Genomic DNA, 16,036 nt, shown 5'->3' on the forward strand with positions numbered 1-16,036 from the left:
GAGTCACGTCATCCGTGACGTTCCTCATCCTCTGCGTCAACTTTGCCTCACTTTGCAACTTTAAATACACTTTGTGGTGGTGGAGTGCATGGTTTGGGCTGAGGGTGTGTGCCAGGTGACAAAGTCCACTGCCTACAGTGTCCAGGCAGTAACTTAACAAGTGAAATGGAGGAGGGACAACGGCAAGTTGGCCCTTCTCAAGGTCAGTCACCACTCAGCTCCAGCCAGCTCTTAACCTGACAGAATTAGAGTCCAGTGTTCTCTCTGGAAACACAGGTTTCGTATGATTTATTCGTATTCATTCTAAAAGTGTTGGAAAGTAATTAAAAACCAATTATTTAGTACCCTGCAGGTCGAATGACAAATGTGCAGGCCAGAATGGGTCTGCTGTGTCCCAGGTTAATCTTACCTGGGATTTGGGGAGGGTAAAGCCCCTTCTCACACTGCTTCTGCCTGTGAGCGCCACCTTCTGGCCATTTGGAAATGATCGCTCCTTCCTAGACCCTCAGGGCAAAAAAATTCCTAAATATTGTTTGTATGGTGGTACCTACTGTTTTCCAAAGTGAGCATTTGTTGGTATGGGGGAGGAGGGGGAATTGCTTTAGCATAAGTACCTCGGAAGTGTGGCACCTTTGATATGGAGGCTGATGCGTGTGGCTGTAGCATCACCCCGGTGACGGTTGGCATTGTTTGGTTTCCTGGCTGGCTGTGGGGGTCGGCGTAGTTGCCCACAACCCGCCACTCCTTGCAGACCTTGAACTGTGACTGCCGAGTTTTGGAATCATAGCTCCTCAGACAATGCAACTCTTCGGTCAAGGTCTGGGAATGCTATCTTAACCATGCAAGTTCCTTTATTGCCCCAGAATTGCTCAGCTTTTCTGGCTTCGGGGGGTATAAAGAACAAGCAGCCGACATGCTCTTGAGCTTTGAAGTTTGTGCAGTTCTAAGGAGCAGACGCATAGGGAAGGCTAGACACTTTGTTACCTAACCTGACGGCTGTTGTTTCTACCTCATCTTTGTGTTTCCTGTGTCCCTATCAGCTTTCTTCCCTGTCAAGCCTCTGTCTTTTCAGTCAGGGGAGTCTCTTTAAGACAAAAACAGCTTAGAATAATTAAGCTATCTCAGCACCAATTCTCCTTTGGCATATGTATTATACACTAAAAAAGAAGTGTAACCCCAAAGTGATTATAAGTCCAATAATGGAACTATCATTAGAGATATACGAAACTCTGCAGAAGAGTCTCGAAAGAACAAAAATTAAATTAGAAATTCAAATGTTCTTTGAACTGTGTTATAAAATAGTGAAACTGAATGAAATCTTTTGTGCTTGGCAGCCGGCTCCAGTAATTAGATAATTAAATCACTGGAAAATCCTAGACGGTGGAGCATATCCTATTTGAGCGTTTTATTTTCAGAATTGATGGATTATTCTCAGGAATAGAAATTTGATGAGGACACAGTGGGATGGGTAGATTTAAGTAGGGCAAAAAGAATGTCAAGGGAGGCAAAAGGAGCCTAAGCAGAAGATGAAGAAAGCCACTAAAGCTCTATTCATATAATTCTCTGCTCGCCAATTTCACATGAATTATTGGTCTAAGAGAATGGTTCTTAATCCTGGCTACTTATTAGAATCACCTGAGGCCTTTAACAAAAACATAAATACCCTAAGGACCACTGCCAGAGTCTGACTTCATTGATGTGAACCAGGGGCCAGGCACTGGTGACTCTAGAATGCTCCAGGGTAAGAACTATTGCTCTTGGGTGTTATGAACGCTCAGTCCATTGAGATGCTTCTTGGAAATGTTGTGATCTCAGTCAGCTATCACAAGAGTGAAGCAGAAACACATGGGGTACCCACCACCCTGTATGTGTGAAAAATACCCAATGACTTCAAAGCCCTGGCTTCTAACAATGCACCTCATTCCCAGTGGCTAATAGAACGTGTTCTCTACTTAGTTACAATTGATACAAGAGCCAAAAGGAACTTTCCAAGGTAATAGTCGGGTCAGCAATTAGCTGCCAATAATAGAAACAGATAGATGGCCTTATACCTAACAAATGTTTCCTTCAAAAGACTATCTTTATCCATTACCTCTTCTGGTGTGATTTAGAAAAAGCTTACTTTTCCTAAGTGATGAGCTACATCTTTCTTCAAAAGCGCCATAGTACTTGGATTTTCCCAAGGCAATCCCATATCCACTGAAGTGTCTGCAATTCTGTCCCTCTCTGTGGGCTGAGGAGAGAGGGAAGCTTCTGGAAGATATGGTACAAGTTCTGTAAGGGCCAGATGGGACTTGGCCTAAAGAGAGAATGAATACGTCTTACTTGTCTAATTCTCACAGTTTTTTTTTTTCCCCCCTTGGTTCCTATTTCCTTTTTCTGCCTCCTGATAAATTTCTAAAAAATGGGCTGGTTCTGAACGTAGTGTTCCATTTTTAAGACTACTGAGAATTTACTGTGCTCTCCTAAGAGAGGAAGGAGGTAAAATACCAACACAAAAAAGAAACATGGCAGTACACAGAGACCTTGTATTTGAAATCATATAATTCAATAGTGTTATCTTAAGGTGGCTTTTTAAATAAGATAGTGCCTCATAGAAATGTGCGAGAGTCTCATTTATCATCCAAAAAATGATCATGGGAATGTATATCCCTGAGAAAAGCACACTACAGTTTGGTCCATGTGAGCAGATCTATTTTTACCCATTGGGCAGAAATAATAAATGGAAATAGTTCAGGGTTTGATGAGTAGGCTGCCATGCAATGCACCAAGCCCTAGGTAGACTGTCACATAGAGGCTGTCTAACGTGGGGAGTCATCTCCCAGGTAACATGTGGTTGTCACCAGGCATCTTATATGTGGTTCCCTACAGCCTGGGGAACTTAATTAACCAGGTAGCCAGGAGTCATTCTGGAGTCTGGCTATCATCATGAAACTTCCTGATTTGTGGTACAACCACTGTTCAGTGTCACCGCTGAACAGGAAGTCAGTTCCACTATATGACAGTGTGGGCTAGACTGATAGTCCTAGGTTTTGCCTAAGAGATCAAGGTTGAGTATGTGAGGCACATTGTCCAATTAGAAGTGGGTGAAATTAGTTTCAGGTAGTTTCCTAGTTTCTTGATGTTGATAGGGACAGCTTATTTGGTTTAATTAAATATTTAATGGCCAAGAACATTATTCCTAAGGCATAGCATTTACAATAAATTTATGTTTCTTTTTTTTTTAATTTTTTAATGTTTATTTCTGAGACAGAGACAGAGCATGAGTGGGGGAGGGGCAGACAGAGAGGGAGACAGAGGGAGGGAGACAGAGAATCAGAAGCAGGCTCCAGGCTCTGGGCTGTCAGCACAGAGCTCGACGCGGGGCTCAAACTCACAAACCATGAGATCATGACCTGAGCCAAAGTCAGTCACTCAACCGACTGAGCCACCCAGGCGCCCCAACAATAAATGTATGCTTCCAGAATGAGGGGTAACTGTAACTGTACTTGCCTTCCCACTGTTGACAACTAGAAAACTGGAGGAAAAAAAAAGTGAAACAACTGTTTCCAGGCATTACATTACAACAGATTGTAATCCTTAGGAGTATGAAAGCAAAGAAGTGAAATTCAGCTTTCTGCCTGGGGCACTTTTCAGATCATGATGTGGAAAGCAACAACCCAAGCAGTGCACTGACAGTGTAATTGAGAGATAAGATAAAAATTTAGAGAGCTGAAACAGCTAGAATTTGTGGAGTTGAGTACCAAATAAGAGAAAGCTCTGCAGAGAAAAGACTATATAAATCTGTGCTCTGTTATTGAATAATAAGCCACGTATGTGTAGTGTGAAAGACCACCTAGCCAGGCAAAAACAAAGTAGGAAGCTCTAAGATTAAAAATCCCCAGAGCTCATACAGGGCTGGGAGATGTTCATACTTTGACAAGCAAGAGTAAAGAGGCTTCATTGGTCACCTGGGGCATTCAATAGAGATCAGAGAAGAACCATGTTCCAGTTTTAGGACTAAACTAGTCCCAGAGTAAAGGCTACCCTAGATTCACCCTAACAAAGCTTAAAAGCAAGCCTCTAAAGAACAAAAATTATCCACAAGTAACTGAACCATCTGCCAGAGAAACTCCATCTGTAAAGGAAAACAAAATTCAAAACTGCCTGCCTAGCACTCAGTCAAAAATTACTAGACATGTGATCCATAACCTTAAGAAAATTCAGTTGATAGAAATCAACCACTAATGGCAGGAATAACAAGAACAGCAGCATGGACTTTAAAACGGCTATAATAATTATTCTCAAGGGTTTAAAGAAAAACATGAACACAGTGAGACAAGAAACAAAATTCTTTTAAAAATCTAAGTGTAACTTTCAAGGGCTGAAAAAACACAATTTCTGTGAATGGACTTAACAGAAGATTTATTAGTGTAAAAACAAAATATTAGTCAACTTGAAAACATAGCAATAGAAACTGTTCAAACTGAAGTATAGAGAGAAAAAGACTGAAGAAAATGAACCAAAACTTAATGACTTGGGAGACGATATTAAGTGGTCCAGGGAAAAGAGAAAAATATTAGAAAAAATAATGGCTAGAATTTTTCTAAATGCAACCAGAGGGGGAAGAAAGACACCGTACATAATAGGGGAATATAAATAAGAATGAACACCTACTTCTCATTAGAGACACAACTTAAGTCTGGAACAATGAAATGACATCTTTGCAGTATTGAAAAAAAAAAAAAAAACTCCTTCATCAGATAGAGGACACTTCCCAAGTGGTTTTATGAAGCCAGCTGGCATTACCCTACAAGCAAAACCAGTCAAAGATATTTTAAGAAAAGAAAATATAAACCAGTATCCCTCATGAAAGTGTATGTAACAAATCCAAAACAAAATATTAGCAACTGAATCCAGCAGTATATAAAGAGAATATTATCCTGGTTTTCATCCCAAGAATGCAAGATTGTTTTAACATGAAAAAAAATCAATGTTTTTGACCTTATTTATGAAATAAAGGAGAAAACCCATATCATTTCAATAAATACAGAAAAACCATGTGATAAAATTCAATGCTGATGATAAAAACATTCAGCACTCTAGTACAAGGACACTTCCTTAACTTGGTAAAGGACGTCTGAAAAACCTACAGAAAACATAGTTGATGGTGAAACACTACACATTTCCCATAAAATTGGAAACAAGAGCCAAGAAGGCTGTTCTCACTTACTATTGAGTACTGCACTTAAGATCCTAACCAGTGCAATAAGGCTAGAAAAAGAAAGAAAAGGCATACATATAGGAAAATAAATTGGCTTTACTCACAAATGACATGATTGTATATATATAGAATCAGAAAGACTACAAAAATTGCTACCAGAAATAAGTAAATTAAAGCAAAATCACCAGAATCAAGTCAATATGTAAACATACAAAAATGTTAGTATATACAATATAAATCCATGCAAATTGATTTATCCACGCAATGGAATACCACTCAGCATAAACAAAAATGAACTATTAAAACACTCAACAACACCCAGAAAGGGTGAAGGGAAGAAGAGAAGAAGCCACACCCAGAAGATTACATACTGTGTCTGCAGAACAGAAAAACTAATCTATAGGGACAGAAAACAGATTGGTGGTTTCTCTGGGCTGGGGTTTGGGTGACTGATTGCAAAAGGTCATGAAGGAGTTTTCTAGCATGATAAAAAATGCTATCTTTTCAGTGGTGGTTACATTGGTGCATACATTTGTCAATATTCACCGACCTGTGCACTTAAAATGGGTATATTTTATTGCTTGCAACCTATAATAGAGGGTTTTTTTTAAGTTAATTGAAAGGTAGGTATCATTGCTAAGCAAAAATAAATGTAATGATTTGAACTGCTAACGACTAATTTATTTGAAGCATTTAGAGAGAGATGCTGATCTACATCCTGCCTTCAGCTCACTTCACACACTGCTGGGATGAACAGGAGAGTCCTGTGTCCTAGGGACATTGGCCAGAACACCATCTCAGGAGGGCAGGGGGACTAGCGGAAAGGGGAAGGAGAACGTGGGCACATGCTTATTCCTTCATGATTAACTCATCATTGCCTAGCATTGGGCTATGGAAAATTCCCTCTGTAATCCCTCCAGCTGGCTCTGGTAAGCCCCTCTTTTGGAAGGAGGATCCTATAACCTGGAACTCCGGGCAAACCTCCTCTCCAAGGGGAATAATTTTAATGCAATCTGACCATGTTACCAGTTGAATAACTTGAATATTACGTACATTCGTCTGATATGTCTGCACTTCTGAGTAGTGTTCTATTGAAATTCATTTGTGCAGCAGATATGTGGTGGGTACCTACTGTGTGCCAGAAACTGTGCTTGGTGGCTGGAAATAAAACAGACACGTCCCTGCCTTGTTAGAGGAGCAACTTGGGGTGGTTGAACAATGACTAGGTGGAATTCAGAAGACTTGGTTGTCACCATGATTCTGCCCTTAATGACTGGGTGACCCTGAATAAGTCACTTAACCTCTCAGAGCTCCACTTTTCCCATCGTCTAGATTTCAATTTTCAGAATTTTAAACATCCCAGTAATAATTTCCAGGTTGATAGCCACTGTTAATATCTGCTGCTAACAGGACCATGACTTGTTTTGGAATTTGTCTGTGAGATTTGGTGGGACGGTTAGGTACGGAGGGCTGTGACATGACCCATCCATTCAAGAGCCCTTCTCTTAGACCATAATGTTTACTCTGAGTGACTCATCAGAATTGTCTGAGGAGTTGAAAGAATCCCCAGTGCCCAGGCTACCCGGTAGACCAATGAAATCACGGTCTCTCAGGGGGTAGCACCCAGGTGTCAGTCACTTTTCAACACATTTAGTCATGCACTTATTTGTCCCTTGCATCCCTGTGACGCCCTCATCTCCCTACCCCTTCAAAGGAAATAGCTCTGTGGGATTTGACCTCCCATTTTGATAGCTGGCAGTGCTGCTGTGTATATTCAACAACCACTGCAGTCGGGGCATGAGAGGTGAGCCCACCGCATATCTGAGCCCATGGGTCAGCCCATGTATCTACAATCTAGGAAGGCATTTCAGATTCTCCTTTGTTTGTTCTTAACAGCATTACTGCTTAGTCCAGGCGTTTATCCGTATTTAGTAAGTACCTGCCGTGAATGGCCCTGTATCCTGGAGACTCTGTGAAGAGCAGAAATTAACCACATGAAAGGAACAGCAGGTGCAAAGTCCCTGTGGCAGAAAGGAGCCTAGCCAGTCGAAGAACAGAAAGGAAGGATGTTTGTGTGACTGGAGCAGGGACTGCCGGCTGCATGCCATGCGAGGAGACTGGCGATGTGGGAAAGGGTGAGACTTCCTTGTGCCTTGTGGGCAAAGCTGGAGCTGCAGAGAACATGGGAGGAAGTTGCCCTCGATGCATGGTTTCCATACCTGGTGGCTTTTAGCAGCATAGTGACTGTTTTTAAGACCACAAGAAAAAGCCGTTATTAGCAGAAGCCATGAGAGCATGACTATGAGTCATACAGTGGCACGTTTCTATTTGCTTCCCTTCCAGACAAAACTGCAGGCCCCACCCTCAGGGCCTGGTTTGTGCCAGACACTGTTGTAAGCACTTTATTCCCTCACTGAATCTCCATGACCAGCCTATGAGATAAGAACGATTATTGCCCCTTTTATGGATAGACACCAATGAATAATTTGCTCACGGTCACATGGCTACCACGTGGTGAAACTAGAAATGGAACCTGGGCAGTGTCTTGCTGGATGGGCAGGTAATCAGTACAGAGCTGATGTTGGAACGTGACGGTGGCCCTGCTTGCTGCTTCTGTTGAAATGTTTTATCTTCATTCAACAAAAATAGAAGACACCATGAAGGTTTGAGTTGAGGGTCACATGGTCAGATGGCGTCTGCACAAATAGCGGGCAATTGACAAAGGCATCATTCTCATGAGGTCACATACAGTGGTTGTGCTACAGCCCATGACACCAGAACACAAACAGCTAATTGAAATTTCAGGGAACCTTTAGGTATGATACAATAGGTATCATGTAACTTCTGTCTCTGAGGCTGGTTGAACGAATTCACTTGATGAATGTGCTATTAGCAAACTCTCCTGCCCCAGAGAAACACTTAATACAGGACTTGGAAACAGGAATCAAGCGTTTGACTACATTCTTCTGAAGCCAGATGCAAACCACACATCTTCTGCTCTCCGGGGTAAGGAACAAGAGTGCTCTGGAAAGTATATGGAAAGTTATGTGGAGGTTGTGGCAGTATGTGTGCAAGCAGCCTACATAAAACCCAGGGAAAATAACAAATTGCCAAGAACCTTGAGCTCATCTGGGATCATTGTTGTTGCAACCACCAACATCAAGTATTATGTTTTCATGGTCTGTGATTACATGGCATTCGGTACATGGACCTGTGTAAACAAGAGGGACACAGATTCTCTCTTTTTTTTTAGTTTCTTTATTTGTTTTAAGAGAGCAGAGGAGGGAGAACCCCAAGCAGGCTGTGTGTTAGCCTGCAAATCCCACTGCGGGGTTTGAACCCACGAACTGTGAGATCATGACCTGAGCTGAAATCAAGAGTCAGACACCCAACCAGCTGAGCCACCCAGGTGCCCCAAACATAGATTCTCTTTTAACTAATACAGTGAAATAGTCCATGGCTAAATCAACATTTCTTGATCACCTATTCGATACCAAGCAGTAGCTCATGTAATCCTCAGACCAGCACTGCTAGAGGAAGTGAATCCTCATCCTTGAAGATAAGGAAATGGAGACCAAGTGAGTCTAAGGAACATGCCAAAGTCTCACGGTAGGCAGAGTTTGGGGTTCGATCCAAAGTGGAGCCACAAAAGGCTCTGAACAGTGCAAAGCAGTCTTGAAAAAGAAGAAATCTAGAGGCAACACACTCCCTGATTTCAAAACATAAGGCAGAGGTATAATAATCAACATAGTATGGTCCTGGCATAAAAACAGACACGTAGATCAATAGAACAGAATAGAAAGCCCAGAAGTATGATCCCATTCATATATGGTCAATTAATTTATTTATGATAAAGGAGCCAAGGGTATACAATGAGGGAAGAAAGGTCTCATCAATAAATGGTGCTGGGAACACTGGATGCCTCATGCAAAAGACTGACACTGGACCACCATCTCTCACCAAACACAAAAGTTAACTCTAAAATGGATTTAAGACTGGAATGTAAGACCTAAAGCCATGAAACTCCTAGAAAAAAAACATAGGCGGTAAGCTCCTTGACAGAGGTCTTGGCCATGAATTTTTAAAGCTAACACCAAAAGTAAAAGCAACAAAAGAAAAAATAAACAAGTAGGACTACATCAAAGTAAACAGCTTCTGCACAGCAAAGGAGACCATCAACAACGTGAAAAGGCAACCTACCGAATGGGACAAAATATTTGCCAATCGTGTATTTGATAGAAGGTTAATATCCAGAGTATGTACACCTCAATCCAAAGAAAAAATCAACCAAACCCCAAACAACCCAATTTTTAAATATGGGCAGATTTGAAAATAGATAATTTTCCAAAGAAGATATGAGCATGACCAACAGGGACGTGAAAATTATACCCAACTTTATGAATCGTCAGGGAAATGCAAATGAAAACCACGATGAGCTATCACCTCGCACCCATCAGAATGGCTAGTACCAAAAAGACGAGAAATGAAAAGTGTTGGCGAGGATGTGGAGAAAAAGGAGCCCTCGTACACTGTTGGTGGGAACGTAAATTGGTGCAGCCACTCCGGAAAACAATACGGAGGTTCCTCTAAAAATAAAAATAGAACTACCATGTACTCCAGCAGTTCCACTTCTGGGTATTTATCTAAAGGGAACAAAAACAGTAACTCAAAAAGATACATGCGCTCCCATGTTTATTGCTGTACTGTTTACAATAGCCAAAAGATGGAAACAAAAGTGTCCATCAATGGATGGTCAATATTGTAATATTATATGGTGACGACGCTTGTTGAGCATTGAGTAATGTATAGAATTGTTGAATCACTGTGTTGTACACCTGAAACTAATATAACATTGTATGCCAACCATACTTCAATAATAAATAAAAATAAAAATAATTAGGGGTTTATATACAATGGACTATTACTCAGCCATAGAAAAGAATGAAATCTTGCCATTTGTGCCAATATGGATAGACCCTGAGGGCACAATGCTAAGCGAAATGAATCAGAGAAAGACAAATGTCATATGATCTCTCTTATATGCGGAATAATAATTAAAAAAAAAAAGCCTCATGGATACAGAGAACAGATTGGTGGTTTCCAGAAGCAGGGAGTGTGAGAAATGGGTGAAGGGGGACAAAGTTTTTTAAAAAGCCTCTGAGATCTAAAAGGCCAACTAATACGGGTATTTGGGGCACCATGATGGAAGGAGGCTGCAGTAGGCAGGAAGGAATATTTTGGTGCACAGACCACTTCTCCTAACTTTACAGATATTCTCCTAACACCATAAGCCATATTCCTAAACGTTCCACTCTTGCAGCTGAAGTCTTGCACAGAGAAAGAGAAAGTGATGTTTCCAAGATCACGTGAGTTCAAGGAAGGAGCGTGGGTTGGGTCACTGGGTTCTGCATCATCACACGCTCAGTTCCGTGTTCCAATTTGGGGCTTGCAAAGCCCAGGCGTATCTTCAGAGCTACACAACCAGCAAAAAAAAAAAAAAAAAAAAAAAAAAAAAGGCGCTTGACTCCAAAGCTAGTGCTCTCAGCTGCTCCCTGTAAAAAACATGTCAGTGAGAGTTTACGCCTGTTGTCCATGCTGCACTGACCGGAGTAGGTGTCCTATTTTTTGCAGACACAGACATGAAAGTCTGGTTGGCAGTTGGCAGTAAACCTCAGATGTTGGCTGAAGTAGCAATATTATATACAATCTCTGCTTCCTTCCCTTTCTCACTGAAATAAATATTCAGCTGCAGGGCTGTTTACCCCAGCCGGCTTCTGAAGACCGTCAGGCAGTCAGTCGCCACGACGTCAGTCAGGCAGCACCAATTGAAGTTGATTTCTTTTGTTCAACAGCTGCAGAACCAGGAGCTGCTGAGGGCAATGATGAAGAAGGCCGAGCTGGAAATCAGCGGCAAAGTGATCGAAACCATGAAGAGGCTGGAGGACCCTGTGCAGCGACAGCGCGTCCTCGTGGAACAAGAGAGACAGAAATACCTGCACGAAGAGGAGAAGATCGTTAAAAAGCTGTGGTGAGTGCCAGTCACCCGTTGGACCCGAAAAAGACCCTGTCCTTGCCAACGAGGAGCCCCTTCCTAGATGGTGCTCTCTCCCTCTCTCTCTTTTAACTTTTTTAAAAGTTTATTTATTTTGAGAGAGAGAGAGAAGGAGAGAGCAAGGGGGCGGGAGGGCGGGAAGAGAGAGAGAGAGAGAGAGAGAGAGAGAATCTCAAGCAGGCTCTGCACCAACAGCACTGAGCCCGAAACAGGGCTCGAACTCCCAAAGCGTGAGATCATGACCTGAGCTGAAACCAAGAGTCGGACGCTTAACCCACTGAGCCACCCAGGCGCCCCTCCCTCTTTCTTTATTGAGCACCTACTGTGTACAAGTTAGGGTTCTGCTGGTTCTGGGTATCCTTGGACACTTAGCGCCCCTCTGTCCAGACCCCGAGAAGTTCGACTGCGCTTGTCTCATTAACAGCTGGAGCACCGCGCTCCCTTGTAGGGCTCAGCAACAGTGAAAATGAGAGGAAGCAAATGGCAAAACCCAATGATAAATGGGAAGTCTGCATTTAATCTCAGTAAATGAAAACTAATAGCCAAAATAACGGTGTTAAAATTATCTTCCTATTATTCAACTGTAGTTAAAAGCACAAAAGAAGAATTTAAGTGTAAAGTAGGTCTGATCCAGGAATGAAAGATGCCTCCTTGAATGTTATCAGTCTTCTGTGAGGTTCTTATTGAAAGCATCTATCAAGTCCCACTATTGAAATGAGCAGTTTTATTACTCCCCAGTCACTGGGGTGGGCACATCTTTTATGGTAATATATGTTTTGTTATGCAGTGAAGATTTATCATAGAATGATTGCACCTTCTAGTGTAATGGGTAGTAATTTTTCTGGATTCTTCTAGCATTGTTAATTCTCTTAAATCTCCCAAATTGGGACTACAAAGAAGCAACTTTCACGTTCTTCTCATGGGCGGAAGGACCGGAAGTCTCCATGATGGAAAGTGTTATTTTCTATCAACTGTTTGATATTTGAGCCTGTGTCACCCCAGATGCCCACCCAGTGTGTCTAATTAAAATAAGAATGTCCCTCTCAGTAGCAGTCCAGAGGGGGGAAAAAATCAATTACAGTTATAATTTTCCAAAAAAAAAAAAAAAAAAGAATTTGACCACTGTTCACCAACATCTCAAAATAGCTTCTAATATTTTATGTAGTTCATTCATTTGTAGACCATTAATCACCCACCGTGAGGTGATAAGGCTATTATTTGTCTGAAATGTTTTTGTGATGGCCCAGTTTTCTACATCGAGGTGTTAAAAGACTCTTCTTGAAAACTTCTTTAAAAATGTGTAGCCTTTTAAGAATATTTTATGTTTTCCAATTAAATCACGAAAAAGTAAATTTCCTTCTTTTAAGAATTGTGTTTATCAGTCAGCTAAGTCTTGCTTTTGCTCTAGAAAAAGTACTTAATCTCAGTACTACCCCAGTAGCCCAGCACAGGACTGAGCTAGGAAGGGGCATGGGGAGCCTATCAGGAGAGCACTTCATCTGTGGGCTGGCTGCACCTGGAGAAGATGTGCACAGGGCATTTGAGGAGCTCCAGTCCGGCAAAGCAGAGCATATGAGTATGTGTATAGCCCAAAACAGGTGGCTCACCTGTGCCAGGTGACCCTACGCAAAGGAGAGATTGCTTCGGGCCCCAGGGATCAAGAAGACAACCTGAAATAAGTTATTTGTCCTGTGCCCCCAGACCCAGGGCAGCGCCGTGTGTTTAGCGGGGTCTCACAAAGGGTTTGTTAAACCGAACCAGGCTGGCCTGGAGGTCAGGTGGGGTTCCATCAGTGAAAGCGGGGCGAGGGATGGGGGGTTCCCAGGCAGAGCAACCCTGTGAGCCAGCAAGACTCAGGACCAGGAAGGTGCAAGGTGACCTTGGAAAACTGGGGGCCGACCACGTTGGCGGAGATGATGCAAGATACTAGACCATGTCTCATGTCTGGGTAACGCCGTTCCCCCTTGCATGATGCCTGCCCGTATCTTACACCACATTCACGCCCTGCCTGCCTGCTCCGTGTGTGCAGGGACTGTGTTTACCGAGATTGGAGGATCATGTGACAGAAACCTAGATTCCTGGCTTTCCATGGAAGCTCCTGGGTCCAACCCCAGATCCAGAACCTCTCTGGATGGAGCGTAAGAATGTGCATTTTACCCAGGGGAGATTCTCAAGTGTCTTCCCATTTGACCAGCCTGATGAGGAGGTCACTGACGGTTTTTGATCAAGGATGCAGCAAAGTTTTTTGATCAAGGAAACACAGCAAAGGATGCAGAGCTGTGTTTCAGAAAGGTCCCTCTGGTGATCATGTGCAGGACTGTTGGAGGGGGAAACATTGGTGTCAGGGAAACCATATTGGCAGCAGCTAGAACAGTCCAGTCGAAAGTCAGTAAGGCCTGGGGCACAAGGGTGGCTCCCTCCATCAGTTAAGCGTCTGAGTCTTAATTTTGGCTCAGGTCATGATCTCAAGGTTTGTGGGATTGAGCCCCACATTGGGCTGTGCACTGACAGCATGGAGCCTGCTTGGGATACTCTCTCTCGCTCTCTCTCTCTCCCTCCCTCACTTGCATGCATACACTCTCACTCTCCAGATAAATAAATAAACTTAAAAAAAATGTCAGTAGGCCTGAATCAAGGAGTAAAAACAGGAATGGGAAGAGAAATCAAATGAAAACGGACTGTTACAAAAGACAGCTGGGGGCGCCTGGGTGGCTGTCGGTTAAGTGATTGACTTCAGCTCAGGTCATGATCTCACGGTTTGTGGGTTCAAGCCCCGCATCAGGCTCTGTGCTGACAGCTCAGAGCCTGGAGCCTCCTTCAGATTCTTTGTCTCCTCTCTCTGCCCCTCTCCCACTTGTGCTGTCTTACTCTGTCTCTCAAATACATGAGAAATACATGTAAATACATGTAAAAAAAAAGACAACTGGAAATTTCAACTTAGGAGCATCAGGAAAACAATCTCCGCTCCTTCCCTCCTCTCCCCTCCCCTGCCCTTCACCTTACACACACACACACACACACACACACACACACACACTGGAAAATATGTTCTCTTAGGCGTCATGTTGGACTAAGTTGCTGGTGAGCCATTAAGAGGGCAGAGAAGTGAAATTTGGTTCTAGAATACGGAGAGAAATGGAATCCAGATCATTTCTCTTTGGTGGGTTTCTACTTGGAAATAATAATTGGGCTTCTAATAACTGTCAAATTAAATATACTTCATTAATATATTAATGAAAACATTAATGCTTCTTTTAACTAACATAGTATGAAAAGCAACTTACACAAATAGAATGGATTTAGAGCTAAACCACAGCATCTGTGAACATCTGGCTTTCCTTTGAGCCGAGTTCACATCTCCAAAGTCATATTGATTACATAATATTGAAAGTGTGTTTTCAGCATTCATTTTAGCTCCATGATCTCTGTTACATTTTGAATAAACAAATTTTATCTGAGTGCTTTGTAATATATATCATAAACATATGAACAGAAATGACATTGTTGTCTACAATAATATCAATACACTTTTGTGTATATTCCTTGATCAACCCAGGAAAAGCTGTGACATTTATGGGTCTTCTGTGTTCAGAGTTATGAAATCCCAAAGGCACATCATGGAAAAGAGATTAAAATAGAACTTTAGGCAGACTGACTTCAGGTCAGATGATAGCTCTTAGGAGTATTCATTGACACGTGGCAGACTTGTGGGTTGTAAATGGAACCGTGATAACATTTGGGTCTTAGCTCTTCCCTCGGAACTTGGAAGGACTGGACAGTGTGTCCAGTCTACACTCTAAGATATTTCGTTTTGGTGATGAAGTGGTAAATAACTTTTGCACACATAGGTGCCATATTTAGAGCTCTTAGGAGGGATGGCATACATCGTCTCCTCAGGGGTGTGGTTAGCTGCAGGAAGTTTCCTGTGGGTGGGTTCCCATAACACCAGGTACCTTTCCATAGTTTGCAAATGTGGACAGTGAGCAGCTGGGGCTTTCCCTTTGGGTCCTGAGTTGCAGTATTTCATCTGAAGGGATCACAGGCAGTTTGGGTCCATTTTCCATAATAGAATGAAAGACGTCACCAAAAACTCCATCTCGCTTCTCTACAGCGGATGGACTTGTTGTTTGTCCCATTGGTCCTTGTTAAACACACATGGCATCCCGCCTGAATCCGTCCTGCAGTAGCTGTGCCATCCATAACCTCCATCTGAGCCCCCACTTAGCGGGAAGGGTCTTGGCAGGCCATCTTTTTACAGATACGCTGTGTCTTCTTTCCCTGTTCCCCGCCAGCCCCTAGCACTGCCCCTGTAGGTGAATGCTGTTTGCCTACCGCCACCTAGTGGTTCTTAATCTCTCAACGTTCTTGTCCTCCACTACCTTAAGAGAAGTTTTCTGTTGTCAGATTTACAGGCAAACTGAAATGATACAACGGTGTTTACAATGGGTGATTAATGTGCCCAGGAGACAGGATGTTGTTGGTTTGTTTCGTTGGTTGCTTTGCATTTTGAAGCAGAAGACCTCAGAACTAGCAGTACCTGTGTGTGTGTGTGTGTGTGAGCGCATGCGTGCGTGCACCTGCGTGTGTCTTTCTCTCCCTCTCTCTTACACACACATACACACCAGGAATCAGATCTGTGATCGTTCTTCCTCTTTGGAGCTTAGAGAGGAAAGTCAGTCCTTATTGATGAGGCCATCAGTATAAACCAGAGGTTCTCCATCACGGGCAAGTTTGCTCCCCTCCCCCACCCCATCCCCCCTTCCCTCAGGGACATTTCCCAG

The 16,036-nt window shown here is 42.7% G+C and overlaps 1 protein-coding gene across 16 annotated transcripts in view; it reads left to right on the forward strand.

The window, feature by feature from the left end:
- KIAA1217 (KIAA1217 ortholog) overlaps positions 1-16,036 on the forward strand; it is a 760,759-nt gene that overhangs the window by 721,639 nt on the left and 23,084 nt on the right. For all 16 annotated transcript variants that reach the window (XM_043564643.1, XM_043564640.1, XM_043564637.1 and 13 more), the window contains one exon: positions 11,056-11,231. In XM_043564643.1, the coding sequence (XP_043420578.1) occupies positions 11,056-11,231 (176 nt within the window). The remainder of the gene's footprint in view (positions 1-11,055; positions 11,232-16,036) is intronic.

This window comes from Prionailurus bengalensis, chromosome B4 (assembly GCF_016509475.1).
Source record: "Prionailurus bengalensis isolate Pbe53 chromosome B4, Fcat_Pben_1.1_paternal_pri, whole genome shotgun sequence".
Lineage (NCBI taxonomy): Eukaryota > Metazoa > Chordata > Mammalia > Carnivora > Felidae > Prionailurus > Prionailurus bengalensis.